This window comes from Phallusia mammillata, chromosome 1 (genome assembly GCF_965637545.1).
Source record: "Phallusia mammillata chromosome 1, kaPhaMamm4.hap1.1, whole genome shotgun sequence".
NCBI lineage: Eukaryota > Metazoa > Chordata > Ascidiacea > Phlebobranchia > Ascidiidae > Phallusia > Phallusia mammillata.
In genome coordinates this window covers 9,549,771-9,569,855 of record NC_137252.1, presented here as the reverse complement: position 1 = coordinate 9,569,855, position 20,085 = coordinate 9,549,771, and the positions used below count along the sequence as shown (strand labels likewise).

Below are 20,085 nucleotides of genomic sequence, written 5' to 3'. Positions count from 1 at the left end.
AACAAAATAAGCCTAATCTTTGAAAATACTGCGTATTGTCCAAATGCAAAATTAAAACAAAAAAATCCAATGGACAACATGTTCCACGCGGAGCCAAATCCTCTCGGGCATGTATCTTAATTTTCTTGTCAGATTATATCGATTTTTTGTTAGTGAACTTCTCTCGCTGGCGAGCAGCAAGATGGCGGGCATGAGGCACGCGAAGAACGAGGTGCTCTAAACGCAGAAAAAATCGCGACGCTGCGTGAGATTGGGTCGATTGGGGATAGAGGTCGAATCTCAGCAACATCGTCACCAGAATGTGTTCATAATGATGATGGCAGTTGTACCTATGCCGAACGGGACTTATTTCGTTGAGTCGCGCAAAAGGCCATTGGACGAACCCGTTGAACTTGTGGACATCAAAAGAGAAAAGTCGGATATGGACGGTAAGTTGTCAGCATTTTTTGAATTATGTTTTGTATTTATGATCGTCCATTTAGCTGCGCTATGTAAATGCTGCTAAAAAGCTATATTATGGTCTGAAAAGTGTCCTAGCATAAATGTAAACGTGAGTAATAAGCCTGTCGCTTTGAGATAATACAAAACACAGCGTGATTTGATATTTGGTATCTGTCAGTAACTTTGAAATATACAACTAAGTGCACAATGGAATTAGCTGCTAAAACTGTGATCTAATACTGGTGGTCGTGTCTTTGGTTTGAAGTTGAATATCTTTCTTGTGAAAGTTATGTTTGAAGTAGGCGGTTCCACGCGCACCCTATATTTGCGCACCAGTAAAATTCGCAACAAGCGACAGTAAACAAATCCGAGCCCGTCATACCGCGTAGTACAGTGAGGCCAAGACGTTGCCTCATTACATTGTTCGCCATTCGCAAGACATTAACACAGCGGGTAAGCATCTGTTTCGATTTTTGCAAGCGTCCCCACTGAATCAATCCCATACTGTGCTATTGATGTGCAGTGACCCGTTGAGCATTATTTGGCATTTTTGCGCCATTGTCATTCACCCGTCTGTTGCAGTGCTGCTTGACTCGTGTTGCGTCGTAGCGAATACAACGGCAAACTTGCACTGAAAAGTTGGATTTGTTATCCGCCGATCTATCGCCTAGCAGATATAAGCCTGCGGGAATTAGGCCTTCGTTGCTTACGCACATCACCGGCCTTCCTAAGAAGTGAAACTGTCAGTTGTGTCGAACGCATGTTGTGTCACTTACTACTTCCTGCATTGGCAACTGATTTATGCTGACAATATGCTCAAGACGCTGTCTTTATCCCAACAACAGGCCTTTCGAAAATGTTTGTTTTGTGCAACTGAACTCTTTCCAGTCGCGAAAATTCGTCACATTGTTACCCGGCCATTTTTGTCTTGCGTGAAATTAAAGCAAGGATGGGCGCCTTTACCATTTTACACCACTGTTTTAAGCAACTTTGCAAGTAGTTAAAGATGACTTACGTTACAAATATTGTTCCAAACGTAGGATTTTTTGCCCATACAATTTGTTCCATTTGTGATTAGAAACATATGCTCGGTTTGTTTGTTAAATAGTCCAAAGTGTTTGACCTGTGTACATCTACATTCGATCTAGTGTACAGGTGTATTGCCAATCTCGTTCAAACGACAATTGAACATTGCTGTAAGACCAAAATACCAATCAAGGCCTCACGTGCTTATGACGTCATGGCCAAACGACCATGCATTCGAAACATTTCGATAAGCATTGATGAATTAAATCGTGATCGTCTTGAACAGATCGTTATTTAACTGCGCTTGCAAGGAAATGAGAAACATTCCTAGACTTTGCTGACTGTCGGCTGACAAGGCGCAAAAGCTCGGTTTGGTGCTGAGCAGTTGTAATTAAGGCAGACGTATGTTGTTTAGTCATCATAACCATAGTTAGACATATTTAAAGAAAGCTGGTCATTGACTTAGGGATTGTTCGCAAATGCCTTGGTTTGAAAAAAGGAATGGTCAAATTCGAGCAAACGTATTGGTGGCTGACGGAAGTGAAAAAGCTATGGTTCGATTTTAAATCAGTTGTTGAGTGTACAAATTACAGGCCCTTGATAGGAATGCAGTTTCCTGGTCGAGTTTTTTTTGAACCAATCAGATCGTTTCGCGCAAGTCTGCATGAAAAGTCATTTTCAAACGATTTCCTGCTGTGCCACTCCGTGACTGATGGGCGCAGGACCGTGCCAACCCTTCATATTTCTTTTCACGACTAGTTTCCTTTTGCAGTGCGCTTTGCATCACGAACAACTGCGAGGAAATCTTTTCCGATTCGTTGTTTCTTGAGTAGTTCCTTGTGCGTAGGCCAGCTCGCGTAACAAGACCTGAGGCTTTGGCTTTGATCAGAATACGTTGTATTTTGGGAGTAATATGATAACGTGCTCTTTGCCGTTGTTTTCCTCCCGTCCGTAGCCAATGTGTTGTTAAGGAGAGTCTGAGACAAAAGAGATAAGGAAATGTACAGCGCGTTGCATGGGCGATTATTGATCAAAGATCGATGTGAAAAAAACGTCGCTACCCAGTTCTTTTTCTTCGTTTTTTTGTGCATTAAAGTGTGCTCAGTAGGCGTATGAAGTTAATTTTGTGAATGACCCCAGAAACCCGGAAGAGCGCATCGCATTTCGGATTTTGAAATCCTGAGGGAAATTGCGACAAAAGTAATGACTCGACCCCACAAGACGCGTTGACATGCCGTATTAAGTCGTTTCAATGCGCCTTGCACAAAGTGAAAGTGGATTAAAAGATGTTGTAAAAACACCACATCCTCGGTTAATGTTTAGCAGTTTGTGACTTTGCCGTTTGCGAGATTCTTATTTCAACGGGTTTGCTCTGAATGTTCAATGTTTTACTAAACTTCGGGAAGCGAACTCCACCCTAAAAATTAAATCAACCTCGTAAAAATTCAGTACCTCGCTTGGCCAGGACACCGATTGCAGCTTTCATTAACGAATAACTAGCTTACGCGTTTACGAGCGCCAGTAAAATTCAAAAGGCAGTTCCATCGCTCCAAGTCAGTTTGGAAACGGACTTCCAGTTTTTTTGTCTCGGCTACCTCGTCAGCAGCAAATATAATTTGAAAGCGACCACGCAGCAGAGGAATGTCAGGAAACGCCGTGTCTCCCTGACCTGTGTTTTTTCAGCAAAGCAGACAAGGAAAATCTAATTGCAGCGCTTTTTCTTACACAGCGTGCCTTGTTATTCTTTGTCATTATCAGGCGTGTGTTCCGGACGTATTGTGCCGCAATTCAGTGACAGCGCTTGCATCGCATAAACGCACGGGCCTCAAACACTGCGTCTTCAGATTTAGTGCGTTGGAACCCGGAAGAAAACAGGAGTTTTGGAAGGCGTATGTAGTCAGCTTAAAGTCAACCTACGCTTGGGCAATAAACGCTACCACGCGTACATGTGTAGCTTAAGATTTACACCAAGGTCTGAGAACTGTGTGATGTTTTTATAGGGCCTGTGAGTTATACTAGCCGGTATTTAAAACTCGCATAACAACATTGCAGCAATGGAATACCGGTGTAACGGTTATGAATACATTCAGGAGTGTGATTACAACCCGTTTGTGCAACGAATGCACTACGGTAAGAGTTTGAAACTTCAAGGTTAAGTTTTAAAGGTCGTGAATTTCCGATAGTGAAGTGCCAATCAATTAAGACAGCTTAGTCATCGGTTTTAACATTGATAGCACTCTTATATTAAGCTAGTTGTGTTGACTGCAAAACTGTTTCAGTGCAACTTGTATAACAGTTTATTGTCACAGATGCCTCCATTGAGAATGGAATACCAGGAATTTCGCCACCACCAGGCCAGCTAATTCTCAAAGTCCTAATACCTGGTTACGCTGCAGGAGCAGTGATCGGCAAAGGCGGACAGATCATCGTTCAGTTACAGAAAGACTCGGGTGCGATCATTAAGCTCTCCAAGGCCAAAGACTTCTACCCGGGTAAGTCATCGGCTACTCCGAATAAGTCTCTGTTTATTGATGTAGGAAAATTCGTGAAACGGCTGGCAGGGTTGAACTTTATCGTAAACCGCAATCTGTGTGTGTGCGTCGTCTCATGGTTTGTTTGTGCATCACGTTGACAAGATAGCCTTGCTTTGAAAGTTCCTCGTGCATACGTTATGCTGTAGATTTCGCATTATCACACGATCTGGCATGCTTATTGAACGAAGGCAGTGCGGTTATGTTGTAACACAGAAAGTGCAGTTTTAGTAAAGGACTTTGTGCTTAATTTGCGTTTTTGGTGACTAAATTAGTAAAATGCGACGCGCCTATTGGTTTGCTTGGAAAGATCAAAGCGATGCAAATTGTCTGTCTTCCTGCATAGATGCGACAGAACTGCTTGGGGTACAAGGAAGACGCTTATAGATGCGTAATAGCGTCATCCCGATCAAAAAGCTCGTGACAAAACGCGTTTCCAATTCTCGGTTGAGCCCAGGCCCTGGGTGCGTATTTATTTTCTTTTGACGCCATTGCGTTGGCCGGAGCACAACGACTGCAAAGCATTAAAACAAATGTGCCCTAAGGACAAACACTGCGTATAACGACTCGCGTTTGGAATTCGACACCAATGCCGTACATAATAGCGATAACGGTCACAAGTTTGCAGGACATTTTATAAACGCCAATGTGTTGCGTTGCCTTATTACGCCCTGTGGCTCGAAATCCCAGCTCGTGAGCTAGCATTTAAATAGTCAAACGCAACATTGACAGCGGTCGCCTACACAACAGCATTATATTCTGCTGAATTCAACCGCCCGTTTCCTGGTGTGAAATTTCAGGGCACCGGGCACGTCTGTCATCATCCCAGCGACATAGCGCGTATCACGTTGTCCGAAATTACGTCATAATGCGTTCGTGCTCCACGAGTTTAGGCCGTCATTGTCCCCACCCTCGGTACTTGCTTAAACCAGCTACATGTTGCCAGTACTAAAGGGCGTAGTGAACGTTTTCGCAGAATTAATCTCAAGCGTTCTACCGTTTGGCACATATTTATAAAACAAACTTTGTATTTTTCGCCCCGTCGCGGACACACAAGGAAAGTCAACGCAAAATCATTGCTGGTTACAAAACACATCTTCGTCTGGGCAGCAGTTGTAATCACGGTAATTTGCTCGGATTGGCATTAAAATTCATAAGCGACTGTCCTTTAGGGTGACACAACAGCCGTGCAGCAAAGTCCTCCTCGCTGTACAGTTTTCGCTAGTCACAATAAATACTCTCTAATGGGTCACAAAAAATACGGTGATAGTCGGTGCCTGTGCATTTTTATTCGAACATTTGTTGCCCAGTTTATGGCCTTCGAACGCATTTCAAACCATTAAATCGTCCTGTTAACAATTGCGCGTGTCCCTGAGTGGTAGCTTTGTCATGGTGGGAGAGAGTGATTATCGAACAAGCGATTAATTCGCAACACTGTTTGGTGTCAATATTTGAATAGCTCCTCTTATTTACACCTGCTTGCCAGAATCACCCAAACTGCGGGTTGTCCTGGCGTAGAGTGTCTGGCAGTAAGTCAACACGGAAGTATGAGAGTTCTAGGGTTGGAATTAACCCAGTATGTAACAATCTGTAACAGTGGGCAAATTCGGCATGTATTTTATAGTCTCCAAGCGCTATATACTGTACACAGATTATCGTTTTTCGGCACGACATAGATAATTTAACGTTGCAATCAAACCTCAAACAACGAAGTATTTCCATACACATCCCCACTATTTCCAGTAAGCGTTGAATAGCTTGATATATGACGGCTGATTGGGCTATAGTATGATATCGTTTGGGGTCTGTGATAATCCGATGCAATTCAGTGAAAGATGGTAAATGCCGGACGTTAGTATTACAACAGCGATGTAAGGGGCGTTGTATAGAGCGTTAGGTCGGGAAGTTTGAAGGGTCGAAGCTCTTGAAGAAAATGTCGGAAGCACTCGTTGAGTTGTCCTTACCATTTAGGCACCACTGCTCATCTGTGTTGGATTGGCGCGCAAAACGCACAAAACGCAACGCTCGACCCTGGGTTGTATTCCTTCGATTTCGCATCGTGTGCGCGTGAAAGTGCCGCGGAGTGTTTCGACAAGTGCACGGCGGGACGAGAAGTGATTTAAAGTTGTATTGTGGGACAAAAAGTTGTTCTCTAATCCGTACGCAGCAACCCTTGCGTTTTGCAACACCGATACCAAAACTGGTTTCGCAGTGAACTGTTTCTCACCTATCCCAAATGACACCGCACAACGAGATGCTATCTGTCCCATTGTCAAGTAACCTTATCGTCACCGCTGCGTCGCCCTGGGCCACTGACAAATTCAATTTTCGGATCCGAGTCGCTCGGCAATTGGAAATCGTTTTTGGGCGAAGGATTTTTCCCTGACGTCAGCAACCCTGCCAACAAACCGCTGCAAAATAACACAATTTATCGAATTTACGTGAGTGATCTTACAGGCACGCAAGATCGCGTCGTGCTCATACAAGGAACTGCTGAAGGTCTAATGAAAGTACAGAACACCATCATCGAGAAAGTATACGAGTTCCCTGTGCCCAAGGACCTCGCTGCGATCATTGGAGATCGCCCGAAGCAGGTAATTACATTAATAACTCCAGTGTATCTCTTTTCATTTACGGGGTTCTACAGTCAACTTGTGCATACTTTTGTTCGGGTTGTTAAAACGTTTCACAAAAGTATAGCTCTGAATGTCGTTGGTTAGAAGTTGGATGAACATTTTTGTTTGCATTATCATTTTTGTAATTGCCCGGCAATGCAAGAATAGACAACCGCTGTGTCGAAGTATACATTCCACAGAAAGCCCCCAGTGATCCCTTTCGCTTGATTAGTCGCCTCCGTTGACCTCGATTAGTTGGCGGGCAATTATCAACGGGTTTTAGTCAGTCGCGGTTTAATCCCCAGCGTGCAACAAGTGCGATTAAAACTGCACAAAATCTTGCATCCCAAAAATGATAGGAGCCCCTCCCTTAACTACAATAATTAAACTTACTGTTTCCCAAGCCAAAGACACAAAAATCCAATACCTTAACATTAACAACAAAAAGTGTATTTTTATAATTTCGACTAACTCAATGCATTTGGGACCTTTCAGGTCTTATTTCGCCGACTCAGGAATGATAAGGGAAACAAATAACAAAAAGGGATTTGCAAATAGTTTTGGGTCGTTTAGTAGTGCACGGTGATCTTTGTTTGGGGAATTCTAACAAAACGAGTCTAAGAGTTTCAGGTTAACCTTTGCGGCAGGGCCAGAAAAAACTGCGCCAATATTTCTAACCCGGAGCCATTTGTTTCTGAAGCCCCGACGCTGTAGTTTTAAGTACACTTGAAAGAAGCCCTGCTGCTAGCGGAACGCTCTCCAGGGATTCTTTATGGAGTTGCGTCACTCTCACTTGTTTGTTCAGCCGCACTGCAAGAGGCAGCCAGCAATCAATACTTAAGTTTTCCTGCTCCGGCTCTATAGTGTGTTGCTGCCATAGACCTAAAGTAGAACTAGTAATTCAGTTACATCAAAATCACAATCATGCTCCAATAGGGCAAACCAAGAAACTGTTTCGGACGTTTTTCTTTAAGAAAACACTTGGCATGTACCCAACAGTCGTGTGCATTTATAACCAAATTAGCAAGTAATTGGGATTACTGGGAATTGTTCATTGTACAAATTACAGAAACGTTTTTAGCATTTTGTCCTCCGCGCAACCCCTTCAGGTCGCATATACACCAAGCGATGTAGAATGAAATGTGTCATACGTCAAGACTGATCGTTTCAATCAAACCGCGAATCCGATATCGATTTTACTCCCAAACCATACGAAACAGGCGACGGGCGAACATGCATTGCCCCTACCAAGTCGCACTGGCTCTTTTTTGAACAGTCACAAGCCAGAATAAAGCAGCAGTCGTGAAGGCTGTTTCATATGGGCGCGATCTTTAACGAAGCAGCGCTGTTAAATTCTAACAATTGACTTATTGACTTGCGTCGTAAACGAAGTGGCTTTGGTTGTAGCAATAAAACTGGAAGTAAAAATGACTGTCGTTTCATTCCCTATTTGAGTAAACTGACCTGAGATGTTTGAGATGTTTGTCAAAGCCACTTCAGTCGGAATTCACCGCCATTTTGCCAAATTGTTCCTCTGTTTTAAATGCATGTAATCGAACAACATTTCGTCTTAAATAACTGATATGCCAATTGTTGTCATGGTACCAAGTGGTAAATGTACAATAGAATAAGGAAGCAGTTTTTGTAAAAGGCAAACGTCACATCATGAACCCTTGGAAATCATGCTGTGTGCTTTTTGTGCACCCTTGTGCCTGCCTTGCGTGTTGCTTATATCGAGACAATGGGGTAAGCCTGCTTTGCACCGACCATAATACTTGAACTGCTTCCTTATGTTTCCGTTTCAATCGATGTCGAGCAAAAAATTGGCTGAACTAAAAACATAGATACATCAGAAAGTCAAAATGACAGAAAGCATATGTATGGTTAATGTTGACATGCCAACTTTTCCGCAATCGCTCAAATTAACAATGGAGACAGCGTCTGCATTACAATGCATTTACTACATAAAGCACTCTGACAGTTTCGGCCAACAAACAAGCTTTGGAAACTTTTTTTCTGGTTTTGCTTGTCACATGACGTATATATAGCTGTGCACAAGTGGTTGGTACTGATACAGCAAAATTTGGTAACATATACTAATGTCGGGGTTTGCCAGGTTTGAAAACGGTGGTTCAATAAGCTTCATGCACAAACAATGTTCCTAGGAGTGAAAAGGAAAGGAAGTTAAATAAATATTTTTGAAATGTTTACATTTCTGAAATATTTATTCAAAATGCAAAAAAATGTGTGATGAAAAAGTTGTTTGACAAAAATATAGGCCGATATTATTTAATGCCAAAGCACTAGTGATTTAAATCAGAATCAACACAACTGTCTTTAAAACGAGATATATATTGCACCCTCTGTCGGCATCATCAGTACCTTTGCCAAAACTAAGTAATGCAACAAGGAAAAAAACATAAAACAAGTAATAAAACCAACACACAAAAGGAAGGTAGAACGACCTGCTACAAGCGCCTGCTTATTGCGTACGCCGTACGGTCTCAAGTCAGAGCTCGCATGTATGAAAAAATGAACACAATTAAAAAGTGATCGTCGACATACGATGCCAACTATATTGAAGGGACAGATCCTATAAAACATACTAAATGTTACTATACGCCAATGCGAATGTCGTCATCGGCCATCAGTCAGTTTTATTTTTTCACATCTGCTGAATCTGCATCCGCCCCGTCAGGTTGTTTCTTTAATTCTTCGCAATTCCCCACGGGTCGTCACTGCAATAAACGAATTCGGAGCGCAGGCAAGAGGAGCGCAGCTGCTCGCCGAGGTAATGTGACCGGAGCAATCCCCAAGGGGTTCCTCATCATAAACACACACACGTACTCACTCGTTCCATTGCGTCCCAATGCTTCCCGACTACATCGATCCCGGCCGAAATTGACTCAATTAGTTTCGAGCGCCGTTTCAAAAGCTACTGTTCTTCTTTAAAGATACGTGTTGGCACAAATGTACACCATATATGACTTGAACACAAATGTGGCGATATCCTATACGGCTCGAAGTATATTTGACAAATTATTTGTTTGTAATGAGTTCGCAAAAGGCCAAAACAGCAAGTGTTGCACTGTACAAACTGTACAAAAGTTGATTTGCAAGTTCTGAACTAACAACGTCGTGCCTTCACAAAGCAAGTATGGGTCATTTTATCATTTCTGTACTTGTTTTTCAGGTTAAGATGATTGTTCCTAACACAACGGCTGGATTAGTCATCGGGAAAGCAGGAGCGACAGTTAAAACTATCATGGAAGAAAGTGGATCAAAGGTAAAAAATGATCTTTGTCGACACCTAGTGCACACACTTAAAATGATCAGATACTAAGTTATTTCGCGTTTTAAAATGCGCACAATGCAATTATTTCTGAACTAAAGACTAAGACAAAAAATAGAGCAACAAAAAAGGCATTAGACACGAAGGGCTTTACGGCATTACCAACGGGGCGTCAGAGCGATCGATATTGACGCCTTTATGCTTTTACAGGTGCAACTCTCGCAGAAACCGGATGGCGTCAACGTTCAGGAACGTGTGATCACCATAAAAGGCGAAAAACATCAATTGATCGCGGCATCCAACATCATCATCGACAAGATTAAGGACGATCCGCAGAGTGCGAGCTGTCCCAACATCAGCTACTCCGGAATAGCTGGTCCGGTGGCAAATGCCAATCCAACTGGTTCACCGTACGCTGCCGGTTCAGCTGCGATTGTCGATGCAGCACACCCAGCAGTAGCTGCCATGCTTGGACATTATGTCATACCAGGTCAGCATCCGACTGTTTTACAGGCAGCCTTGCCAACGTACGCTCACCATGCGACGGCGTACCCGGCAGTGTCAGCGGCCAACGGTGAGCTTACGACCATCAATGCTGCCATGAGTACATTGGGTTATACAGTTGGTGGTGTTAACTACAGCGCTTTGATGCCCGGCGTGCACGCTACGAGTCCCAGTCCTTCGTTCGGCGTAATACCGAACGCCTCACTCGGAGGAAGTGTCAGTCCTTTATCCTCGTCAACTCCAATTTTGTCTGCTACCGCTTTGCCTGGCGAAAGTTCACTTCCGGCTGGATTCGGCACAGCAGTTCCAGCACAGACGTTGTCGCTTCAAAACAACAATTACCTTGCCAGTTTAGCCTCGGCTGGCTACATTACGGCGGCGAGCCATCCTCACCTGTTCAGCAGCACGCCTTCGTCGATTCCATGTGCGACCAATTCAGTGGCACAGCACCCTCCGTCGGCTGTAACACCTACCAGCATTTCGATGGCTTCCACCCAATCGATACCGGTCGGTCTCAATCCCCAGTCAGCGGGAGTGGGTCTGCTGAGTGTCGAAAAATCGAGCGACGGACAACGTGAGACGATTGAACTGTCGATCCCCGAAAATTTGATCGGGGCAATTTTGGGCAAAGCCGGTCGAACTTTAGTTGAGTATCAGGATATTTCAGGGGCAAAAATCCAGATATCGAAGAAGGGCGAGTATGTGGTAGGTACTAGAAACAGGAAAGTGTCCATCACTGGAAAACCGCCGAGCCCCCAGACCGCACAGCTGCTTATAACACAGCGGATTGCGGCAGCCCAAAGTGCCCGGGCCCAGCAAGTCAAGTTTATGTGAATCGTCAGCAATTTTCCTGCTGTGTAGCTAGTCAGTCTTCCACTTAATGTAACGCGTCATGCCAAACCCGCCGTAATAAGTTTTATTTTGCTCTATCCGCTATGTTACCTTGACATACATATGGCATACATTAGAAAACATTTCAGCAGCTGAGTCTGAACGCATTTGCATTGGATTGCCGAAAAGTTCCACTTTCCGTGTCTGGCCACCCAGTGGCAAAGATATTAGTTTATTAATATAAACCTTATCGCCTGCTTCCATTGCTGATTTGTTTTGATCAGCTGCTGATTTTGGATCGGAAAGTAGCCGTTTAAGTGGCAGCGACTTTAAACAAGATAGAAAAGAAAAGTTTCACACTTTTCACAACAAGCTTTATGTTACTGTTCAATGCATGGCACGTCATTGTTTTTAATCGATCTATTATATCTTTTTTCGTAACGTCGATCAAGCAAGCCTCGCTGCAAAAACGTTTTTCCGCCATTTGCTTTTTTACGTTACTGTGCCACCATCGTCGCAACCTGCAGATAGTACAAGTCCACACAACGCACGTAGCACTCGCGCCGCCACCGACGACCCGACTATTTGTTCCGTGCGCGTCTTCCGCATCCGCTGGGACACCGCACCCTCGCGTTTATTGCTTCCATGTTTGGCGAAAAGCTGCCTCGGCCCACCAAGCGGTAAAGTGCTTGGCATTTCCCGGTAGACATCATATCGGCCTTTATTGCCGCCGATCGGAAAACTGTGACGCGGTCAACAGGAACTTGTAGTAGTTACCAGAGCAACCATCACCATGTCAACAGTATGTTTTTGCTCAAATGGGCTTACAGCGAATAGTTTGTCCATGGAGCAGCTAAAATCAACATTTTTCACTTAAGTCTTCCAATTTACTGATATATTACTGTAAGCGATTAGTTAACGTACGTGCCATTCTGTGCGTTGTAGTTTTTAGACCGCAGAGATATATTTCGTGGGTTTCGGACAACAGCTTACGTCTGCGGTGGCTGTTTCGCCGCCAGGCTGTTCTCAGGAGCTTGCCTCGCTAGGGAATGTTGGCGCGCCGAATGGGAAATCTTAACAGTCCGCCGCCTGACAAAACCAGCCTGATCCCACTGGGAGACGGGCCAACCAAGCGCTGTTAGTCCCTCGAGTAATTCCCGAAGCAACTTCCTTGTATGTCAGCGTTCAAAGAATCGCTTGAGCTATAGTTGGACCGCGCACAAAAGTGGCACAGTAGGAACAAACGTTAAACCAGGAAATGTTATTTGCGCCTTTTCTAGCAATTGTCCCTTGCCCTTTTCGAATCCCAATACGGCAAACAAAGTGTAGCAAATCTTTTTCTCGCCTGTACCAAAAAATAATTTCTGTATTGCATGGTAGCCTTCATTCACGTTAAATCACATGTTCAGTTTTTCGTTTCGATTATACTTTTCACTTGCTGCCATATAATCTCTATCCTATACTGTTTCCATAGTTCGTACCATTTAAGGATATTCGATTAGATCGTCACCCTTCGCTTCTTCTTGTTCTAGATTGTTCCAGGTGTCTGTGTCGCCATCGTCATCATGATTGGTTCTCGGCATCCATTCGCTGTCATGTCCTTAGAAAAATCATCGATTAGCTGGCACAGCGCGTCACACACGGCGCTTTTCGGTTTTCGTTACCACCGATCAGCCTTTTCTGCACACACACATACTCAGATCTGTCCGCACCTCTACCAATCACACACAGCCATCATTAATCCCTCGTCCCCGCCAATCACAATCAAACACGCTCTATTGATCGACTGCAAAGGTCGCTTCTCTTGACGGTATAGTTTCTTCACGCGGACGAAAACTTCGTCTGTGCAACACATGTCACTGAATAGTTCATCATCTGACACTGTGCACTCTCGAGTCGCGTTCAAACCACCACAATCCACAAGTCGCGTTACATAAAACAACATATGGGCAGGAAAAATGTTAGAAAACCGGTTGAGTATCACAAAGTGTGCAGCAGAGTAGATAGACAGAATGAAGCTTTTGTTTCAGAGGACGTGACAGCAGAAGGATGTTGGGGTCCAATCATCATGACGGTGAGTGTTGTTTATCTTTTTTATTTGTAATCTCACAAACTAACCCGGCGCAATGCTTGCCCGGGTCGGCATTATCAATGCTGCTGGCTTGAACTGTTCGAATGTCGCCTAACAGGCCTTTCCATACTCGTTGAAACGAACATGCGCAGCCACTGTGAAGCACCGAAGCATCAGCCACTCATCAGTCGGGTTTCGTTTCGAAACAATCCCGTAACGACGTCAACTGTCTCTAGCATATCTTCAGTGTTAGGCATTATCTCACTTTTAGCGTAAACAACCGACCAAGTGTTTGCGTTTACGGCCCGAGTACAAATGGCACAGTGCATCTTGTTTTAAGCCATTACTGCTTGTTGAACGCTTTTGTGTTTATTTTTTCAACGTACTTTATGTAGCACCGCTATTGCCGTTTTCAACGTCGTGAAATGCTGCTAGACATACGAGGCACAAAACTGTCCTCTATCGTAGATGTTACTCGCATTTGCGCCACTAGGGGCGCACTTGCATTCCTTCCTTAGCATGATTTGCGTTTTGCATGAGGCCCGAAAAAAAGTGTCAACGGAATGTTTCCAGTGTTTCCGATGTATATTTTTTTAATAAACCGAAACACGAATTTTTACCAGCAATTGCTGACGTGTGCGTTGTTTACACCCATCAATGTTCTATTCTGTGTCTTCCTGCTGTTTTTTGCTGTAGTTTCCCTGTGGATCGTTGCAAAACCCCGCCAGTGTACAGGTTTCATTTGTCATCATCTGCATAACCTAGCGTCGTAACACCGTCGTTGTTATATCGAATTTCACATCTGTACATATCTTTCACTCACTTATACATACTTGCAAGGCGGCAACTTTCAATCTGTTTACTCCCTTTTCGTGGTTATTTCCCGAAAAGGGTCGCCGACCTTATCATCATCATCGTCATAAAAATCATGATCGCATTTTGTCGCAGCCGATTCAATGGATCGTCGATGTTACACGACGCAAAGCAAATAACTAACTCTCTAACTAACCATTTTTAGGCGGTTTTGAGCAGAACCATTAAAGAACGTTTTTTTCCCTTTGCTACCCGAGTTTGTTTGCTTTCAAAACACATGTGCATGACCTTCACTTTTCCCATGCATTCGCCGTGCGTTTGTGTCCGGTCTCATCATTCGACCTGTTGTTCGGTGGACAATAAACGTTCGTGACATGTAATTCGCGCAGCACGCAGTGACATTCTTTTGTCATTAGCCAATCGGTCTCGAGATCCTCTCTTTCAATTTGTCATCACTCATTCTCCACACTCAAGATATGGTGGCAAGAGTCGATGCAGAACACTTTGCCACGTCTGCAAACTCTTGCACAGTGATTTTTCCATCCCATTTTAACGTAGCTTGCATGTTTGCTGTGCATTTCGGCAATCAGCCAACTCATGTTGTGATTCCTACATCACCTGCTACAACATTACCTCGCCAAGTTGATTTTAGCAACCACACCGGGGTCAACGAGAGTGTCATGGCTAAAAATACTTGTAGGAACATAGGCTACCAGGAACAAACGAAAACTAAAAAAACTGGAATCTCGGTTAAACCTTTAGCTGCAATGCAACTATGCAAGCTATGATTGTTATAGTGAGGTTAGTGTGGTAAATTTACATAGGGTCGCTGTGCGCTGTTTTATTTCTCATGTCGCTTGGGGTCAAAAGAGAGCAGTCGGGTTGTTTCAATTATGAGGCCTGCATAAAAAAGCAAGGTTTTTTTTATGTTGAACAAAATCTGTCATGCCATTTCCCATACTTTATATAGTACCTCTCCTATCGTTCTTTGAATAAAGATTTATTTATTTATTTTGCTTTATAAAGTGCGTGACGCGAAAAAAAAAAACATTTAAACAGGCAAATCTCAATGAATGAAAGTAGCAGCAATAGTCATGGCCGAACGGATAAATTGGCGAACAAGTTTGGATATGTCAAGCGATAATAACCTAATCAAAATTTTCAAGCATGCTTTGAAGCATTCATTCATTTTGAGCCAAGATCTTTACTCTTTCTATGCGAGTTTTAAGGTCAGATAGTTTTTGCACTATGGTCTCTGGTGACTGTTATAGTGAATACTGGTTGAGAAATAAATAAAAAACCTTGCCGATGGGTGGCAATCAAGCAACAACGGGTTCGTTTGGTTTGGACTCGAGGTTTCCAACTGTCACGGCGTGTCCTCACTCGTTTGACTCTGGCTTTGACTTTTCCTCGAGACGTAAATGCAAATAGGCGTGCGAAACCCTTATTTACAAAACTATAGGTAAGCCTTGGTCAAATTCGTTTCGACTGTTGCTTTTCCCGATCAACAGCCAGATACACCATAGTAATGCCCCAAGAAATGCTCCAGAACCAACCGACTAGGACGAAAGTAACTGTAAGCAACTGGGCCATTCCTACACAGATGTTTGTGGCCACCTGCAAAAGGAGAATGACGTCAATCAGGTCCTTTCATATGTCAGCGAACAAAGAGCAAACGATTTTGTAGTTTATTGCCAACTTGTAATAAAATCGACCTAGTAAAATTGTTAACCTTTTTAATAAAACAATTTATATTCTTTCGGGCGGCAACATGTCTGACAAAACAATGTTATTAATTTTAACAACAAGAAATGTTTTCTGATCGCATATTGGTTAAATGAACACCTTTGAATGTATAGGCCAAGCCGCCATTGTATAATTAAACCAGCTAATAGGTAGAACTACTAACATAGGAACTCACACAACAGCGCAGTTATTTAAATTATTATAGTGAGACTGGAATAGGATTAAGAACTGGGTTTTTAGGTTCATTTTATTGCTATTATTATTATCAAATCTCATACCAACCCCAATATCTCTGATCGTCAGCATTTTTTTTTACACAAACTGCCTTAAAGTATTTCCACCTACAGGAAATTAGCAAGCCTGTAGGGTGAGTTCCTGTGTTAGTAGCGCTACTCATCTAATAACGTACCAGGCCCGGAATTTTGACTGATAAATCATCCCGGTCTTGTTTGTCATAAGTAGTTGCGCAACAAATAAAGGTAAAACCGGAAAGAATGGTCCCTGCAAAATCCACACAGTGAAGATAATAAATTTGTTTTAGAGGGTTTGCATCATAGAATAAACTTACCTAACCCGGGTATTAGGCAATTAAAAATCAATAGCATGACCGCCAGTGGCAAAGGTAGGACAGGTATTGCCGCCTTTGAACCATTCATTTGACGATGAATCTATAACAAGCACTGGATTTATAAACAATAAGTCATACAACTTGTATATACGCGATCGCATGTTTTCGAAATGTGTTAAAATTCACATAACAGGGCTTTTTAAGTCCATCACAGAGTCAGAAATTTTCGGGTTTTCGTTACGCCGCCGAATCAACATTGCAGAAATGTTACTTTAACTTCAGTATACTCTTTAGCCGACCATCCAAAACCAACTAAAATTTGCGCGTACTGATATTAAAGCAGGTTGAACGTACACTAATGCTGCAATATGGCTTCCAATAATACCTTATGTGACAAAAATAATAAAGGACATAAAAACAACATTGCTCACCAACATTCTGATACATGATTTTGTAATACCGCACTATAATAATTTTCCACAGATACACTTCGTTTAACAATAGTATGTGTTGAACAAATTAGCCCACTTTATTGGTAGCGTTTCTGAGGTTTTAAAGTAACATGAATTTGAACTAAATAAGCTATTGCTGCCAGCGCCAGGCAAAATGTATATCCGAGTATTGCTCATCCAGCAGTTGTATCATAAACAATTGAAGTTTCGACGACCCATACAAAACGCAAACAAATGCATGGCACGGCCATAGGCTCTCTGTTGTCAGTGGCCGTTGCCAACATGGTCATGGAGTCTGTGAAGGAACGTGCCTTGCAAACTTTTGCCAAACCACCACGGTTCTGGCGACGATGTGTGGATGATACATTCTATATCATTGATAAACACCAGGTAACATAGTTTCGGCGTAATTTGAACAATGTGCAACAGGGAATTGCATTCACTATGGAATTGGAACGCAACAACCGTCTTGCCTTCCTAGATGTGGAGATTGTGACAAAATTTACATCGATGAAACGGGTAGAAGTTTAAATACGCGCCGGAAGGAGCACGAAAGGGATGTGGGCAAGAATGATGCTAAGAAATAAGCGTTGGCAAACCATGTAGGCTAACCACCCACAACTACAGCGTTAACTTTTCTGCTGTTCAAGTGTTGATGAAGGAAACCGATTACCACGAGCGAAGTTTCCCAGAGTCTTGAAACATCCATTCACACGCCAACACAATGAACGTTAACAGATGTTCTAATGTCGATAAATTATCGGCCGCTTTTATACCACTGAGCTTGTTTTATCACTACGCTGAAGCGAGTTTGCAGCCGCACGATCTTGCTATCGCTGTTTTATGTGTGTGGATGGTTTCAATTTGTCGCTTTACAAGAAATTTTTCTTGCAAGATATGCCATTATCCTGATGAAGGCGTCTTGTATAATGTATAGGACAGGGCTTCCCAAACTTTAATGTCATCTTTATGTTGCATTAAAATGCCTGTGAATTTCAATACAATTGAAATTGTTGCGTTTCAACCGACGTTTGTTCGATCAATAGCGTCACTACAAGCGCGTTTGCGCTTAGCTGGAAACGTTTATAACCGACGTAACTTGGACAAAAATGACATTGTGCCGTTATACAAAGTGAGCAATACTCGGTTAAGAATGTGTAACATTTGCGGGCCGATATACTATGACACACTTGCATAGGTTACTTACCCTTTTGCGTTTTTCGCGTTCAGCTTGTTGAAATGCTGTGTTAGCAGCTAAAGTTGTGCGCAAAGTTCTCCAATGTTTTCCTGGTGACGTCACGCGAGCACCGCTTACTTCAGGACAAGGACCATTGGGCCCAATAGTCGCAAAATCAGTTGTATCTGTGGAAATATTACAGTTTAAAAACCTCAACCCGTTGAACAGTTTTTCCAAAGCCTTCAATAGCTTCATTAGCACCATTGCATCTTGTAAGTTGTTTTGCTAATTAATATTACTTTGAAACTAAAAACATTTTAATGTGGGACCGGTGACATATTAGTAATGTGTATAAACATCAAACGTAGAATTTAAGATATCGTGTTTCCAAACCCACATGTAACCGAAAACAATGCTACGCGATGAAACAATGGCGCAAAGTTTATACTGTCAACATTAAACTTCAAGCCTGGAACACACACAAACCGTCCGAAAAACTTGTGTCTACATTCGAGTTTTTCACGACCATTGCCTGCTCATCCGAATCAATTTGAGTACTTTCCGAGTTGGGCAACTCCTTTTCAGTTAATCCAATTCCATTTTGGGGACTGACTTTATTTTGTGGCGCCATTGAGACACTTTGTTTGACAATACAATGTAACTCCATTGTCCTTAATTGTCACATCACAGTTCATCCACGTTTTGTCAACCAAATAACTTAGACTTAAGAAAGAGATATGATAGCTATAGCTCTAGAAATAAAGACCACCGTTAAAAAAGTAACCAGGTTTAAACTGTTTGAATTCCTAAATTTACAGTGTAGTTTTACTATGCAAACTACCGTGCCCAAACTTTCTAGTTTTTGTCCTTTACTGAGATTCAATTCTCACAGCTCATTCTAGTTTACTTATCACTGACAGTAACAGTTGATGCAACTTCTAGGTCAACACCTGAAACAAGGTTATAAGCTGTGCAGAGTTTAGCTTTGTACACAAAAACCTGGCCTCATATCTCAACTGTACTAAGTGCGACATGACAAGACATGTCCTGCATGGCCACAAACCAAACAACTCAGACTAACGCCAGGAAAGGATCGTAAAATACTGTGTTTGGATTCCATATCACAACAACGCCTGAACTGTTCCAAGACATAAACGTCCACCGATCCGAGGGTCTCCTAAGCAAATAAGCAAAGCGTTACCAACACCAGCTAAAGCCATAAAATCACCGCAGGAGGCAAGCCAATGCAAAGTGATTCCAGAGCGCTCAAAACAAGGCGGTGTCTGTGAGCAAACAAACGCTTCAACTCGGGCTATTGGAACTCGTTAAGTACATGAATTAAGACCAACATTTTCAATGTATGGAACAGCTTATTTAGTGACGATGTCGTCGGGGTGTTTGGAATTGGGTTAGCTTTTTCGGTTAGCAGTCTGTAGGCTAGTGGTTCCCGATCAGATGTTGCTATGTGTAATTTTCGGGAGTGCTGCGCTTATATTCACCAATTTTATTACCATTGGTAAACAAACCAGCATTTTAAGATAATGTAGAAATCAATTTCAGTTCAAAATTTCTTTTTAAAAAACATAATTTTCTGACCAGATTTCAGACAGGATGGTTACCCCTCGTTCCGACGTTAATGATACTGCATCAACAACACTGCTTTAATGCCGAAATGCTAACGAGAGCTTTTTATAGTTTAACTCTGTTGCATACTACTTAGCACAAACCTTCCGTTGGAAACAACCGTACTTTACGTCATTCGGCACACGCCTTTTAGGCAATACTCTCCAAAAAAAGAAAATTAAAATTTACGTTTAAACGCCACAAACTATACTGTCCTTAATTAAGTCCGTGCTTCCAGTGTCCAAATCTTCAAGATACAGAACACCGAAAGCGGTCTATCCAACGGGATTTGACTCCATTACCTGATTATTATCCATTAATGCGCGTTAGTACGCACGCTGAAAGGGCAACATACGCACTTTCAGCAAGTTCTGCCGCGATAAAATCTGCCCCTA

At 42.7% G+C, this 20,085-nt stretch overlaps 2 protein-coding genes across 4 annotated transcripts; one reads left to right on the top strand and one right to left on the bottom strand.

Moving 5' to 3' along the window:
* Nucleotides 1-202: 202 nt before the first annotated feature.
* On the top strand, nt 203-14,504 carry LOC145237210 (RNA-binding protein Nova-1-like). Of its 3 annotated transcripts, none has more exons than XR_013861967.1 (6): nt 203-428; nt 3,777-3,959; nt 6,456-6,592; nt 9,807-9,899; nt 10,116-13,314; nt 13,430-14,504. XR_013861967.1 is itself a non-coding variant. In XM_080100001.1 (6 exons), exons 2-6 carry the CDS (start codon nt 3,522-3,524, stop codon nt 11,241-11,243), a joined length of 1,617 nt encoding a protein of 538 aa, XP_079956127.1. In that variant the 5' UTR covers nt 364-428; nt 3,468-3,521; the 3' UTR covers nt 11,244-14,504. The 3 variants fall into 3 exon arrangements, 2 of the variants coding, with proteins under 2 accessions (XP_079956115.1, XP_079956127.1); XM_080100001.1 differs by adding an exon at nt 3,468-3,597 and having other exon boundaries at nt 364-428; nt 10,116-14,504; XM_080099989.1 differs by having other exon boundaries at nt 10,116-14,504.
* A 615-nt stretch (nt 14,505-15,119) lies between these two features.
* LOC145237253 (uncharacterized) lies at nt 15,120-20,050 on the bottom strand. The gene is made up of 5 exons (XM_080100058.1): nt 18,554-20,050; nt 18,098-18,252; nt 16,439-16,538; nt 16,280-16,371; nt 15,120-15,741 (listed from the first exon to the last, which is right to left on the bottom strand). Exons 1-5 carry the CDS (start codon nt 18,732-18,734, stop codon nt 15,598-15,600), a joined length of 672 nt encoding a protein of 223 aa, XP_079956184.1. The 5' UTR covers nt 18,735-20,050; the 3' UTR covers nt 15,120-15,597.
* Between the last annotated feature and the right edge of the window lie 35 nt (nt 20,051-20,085).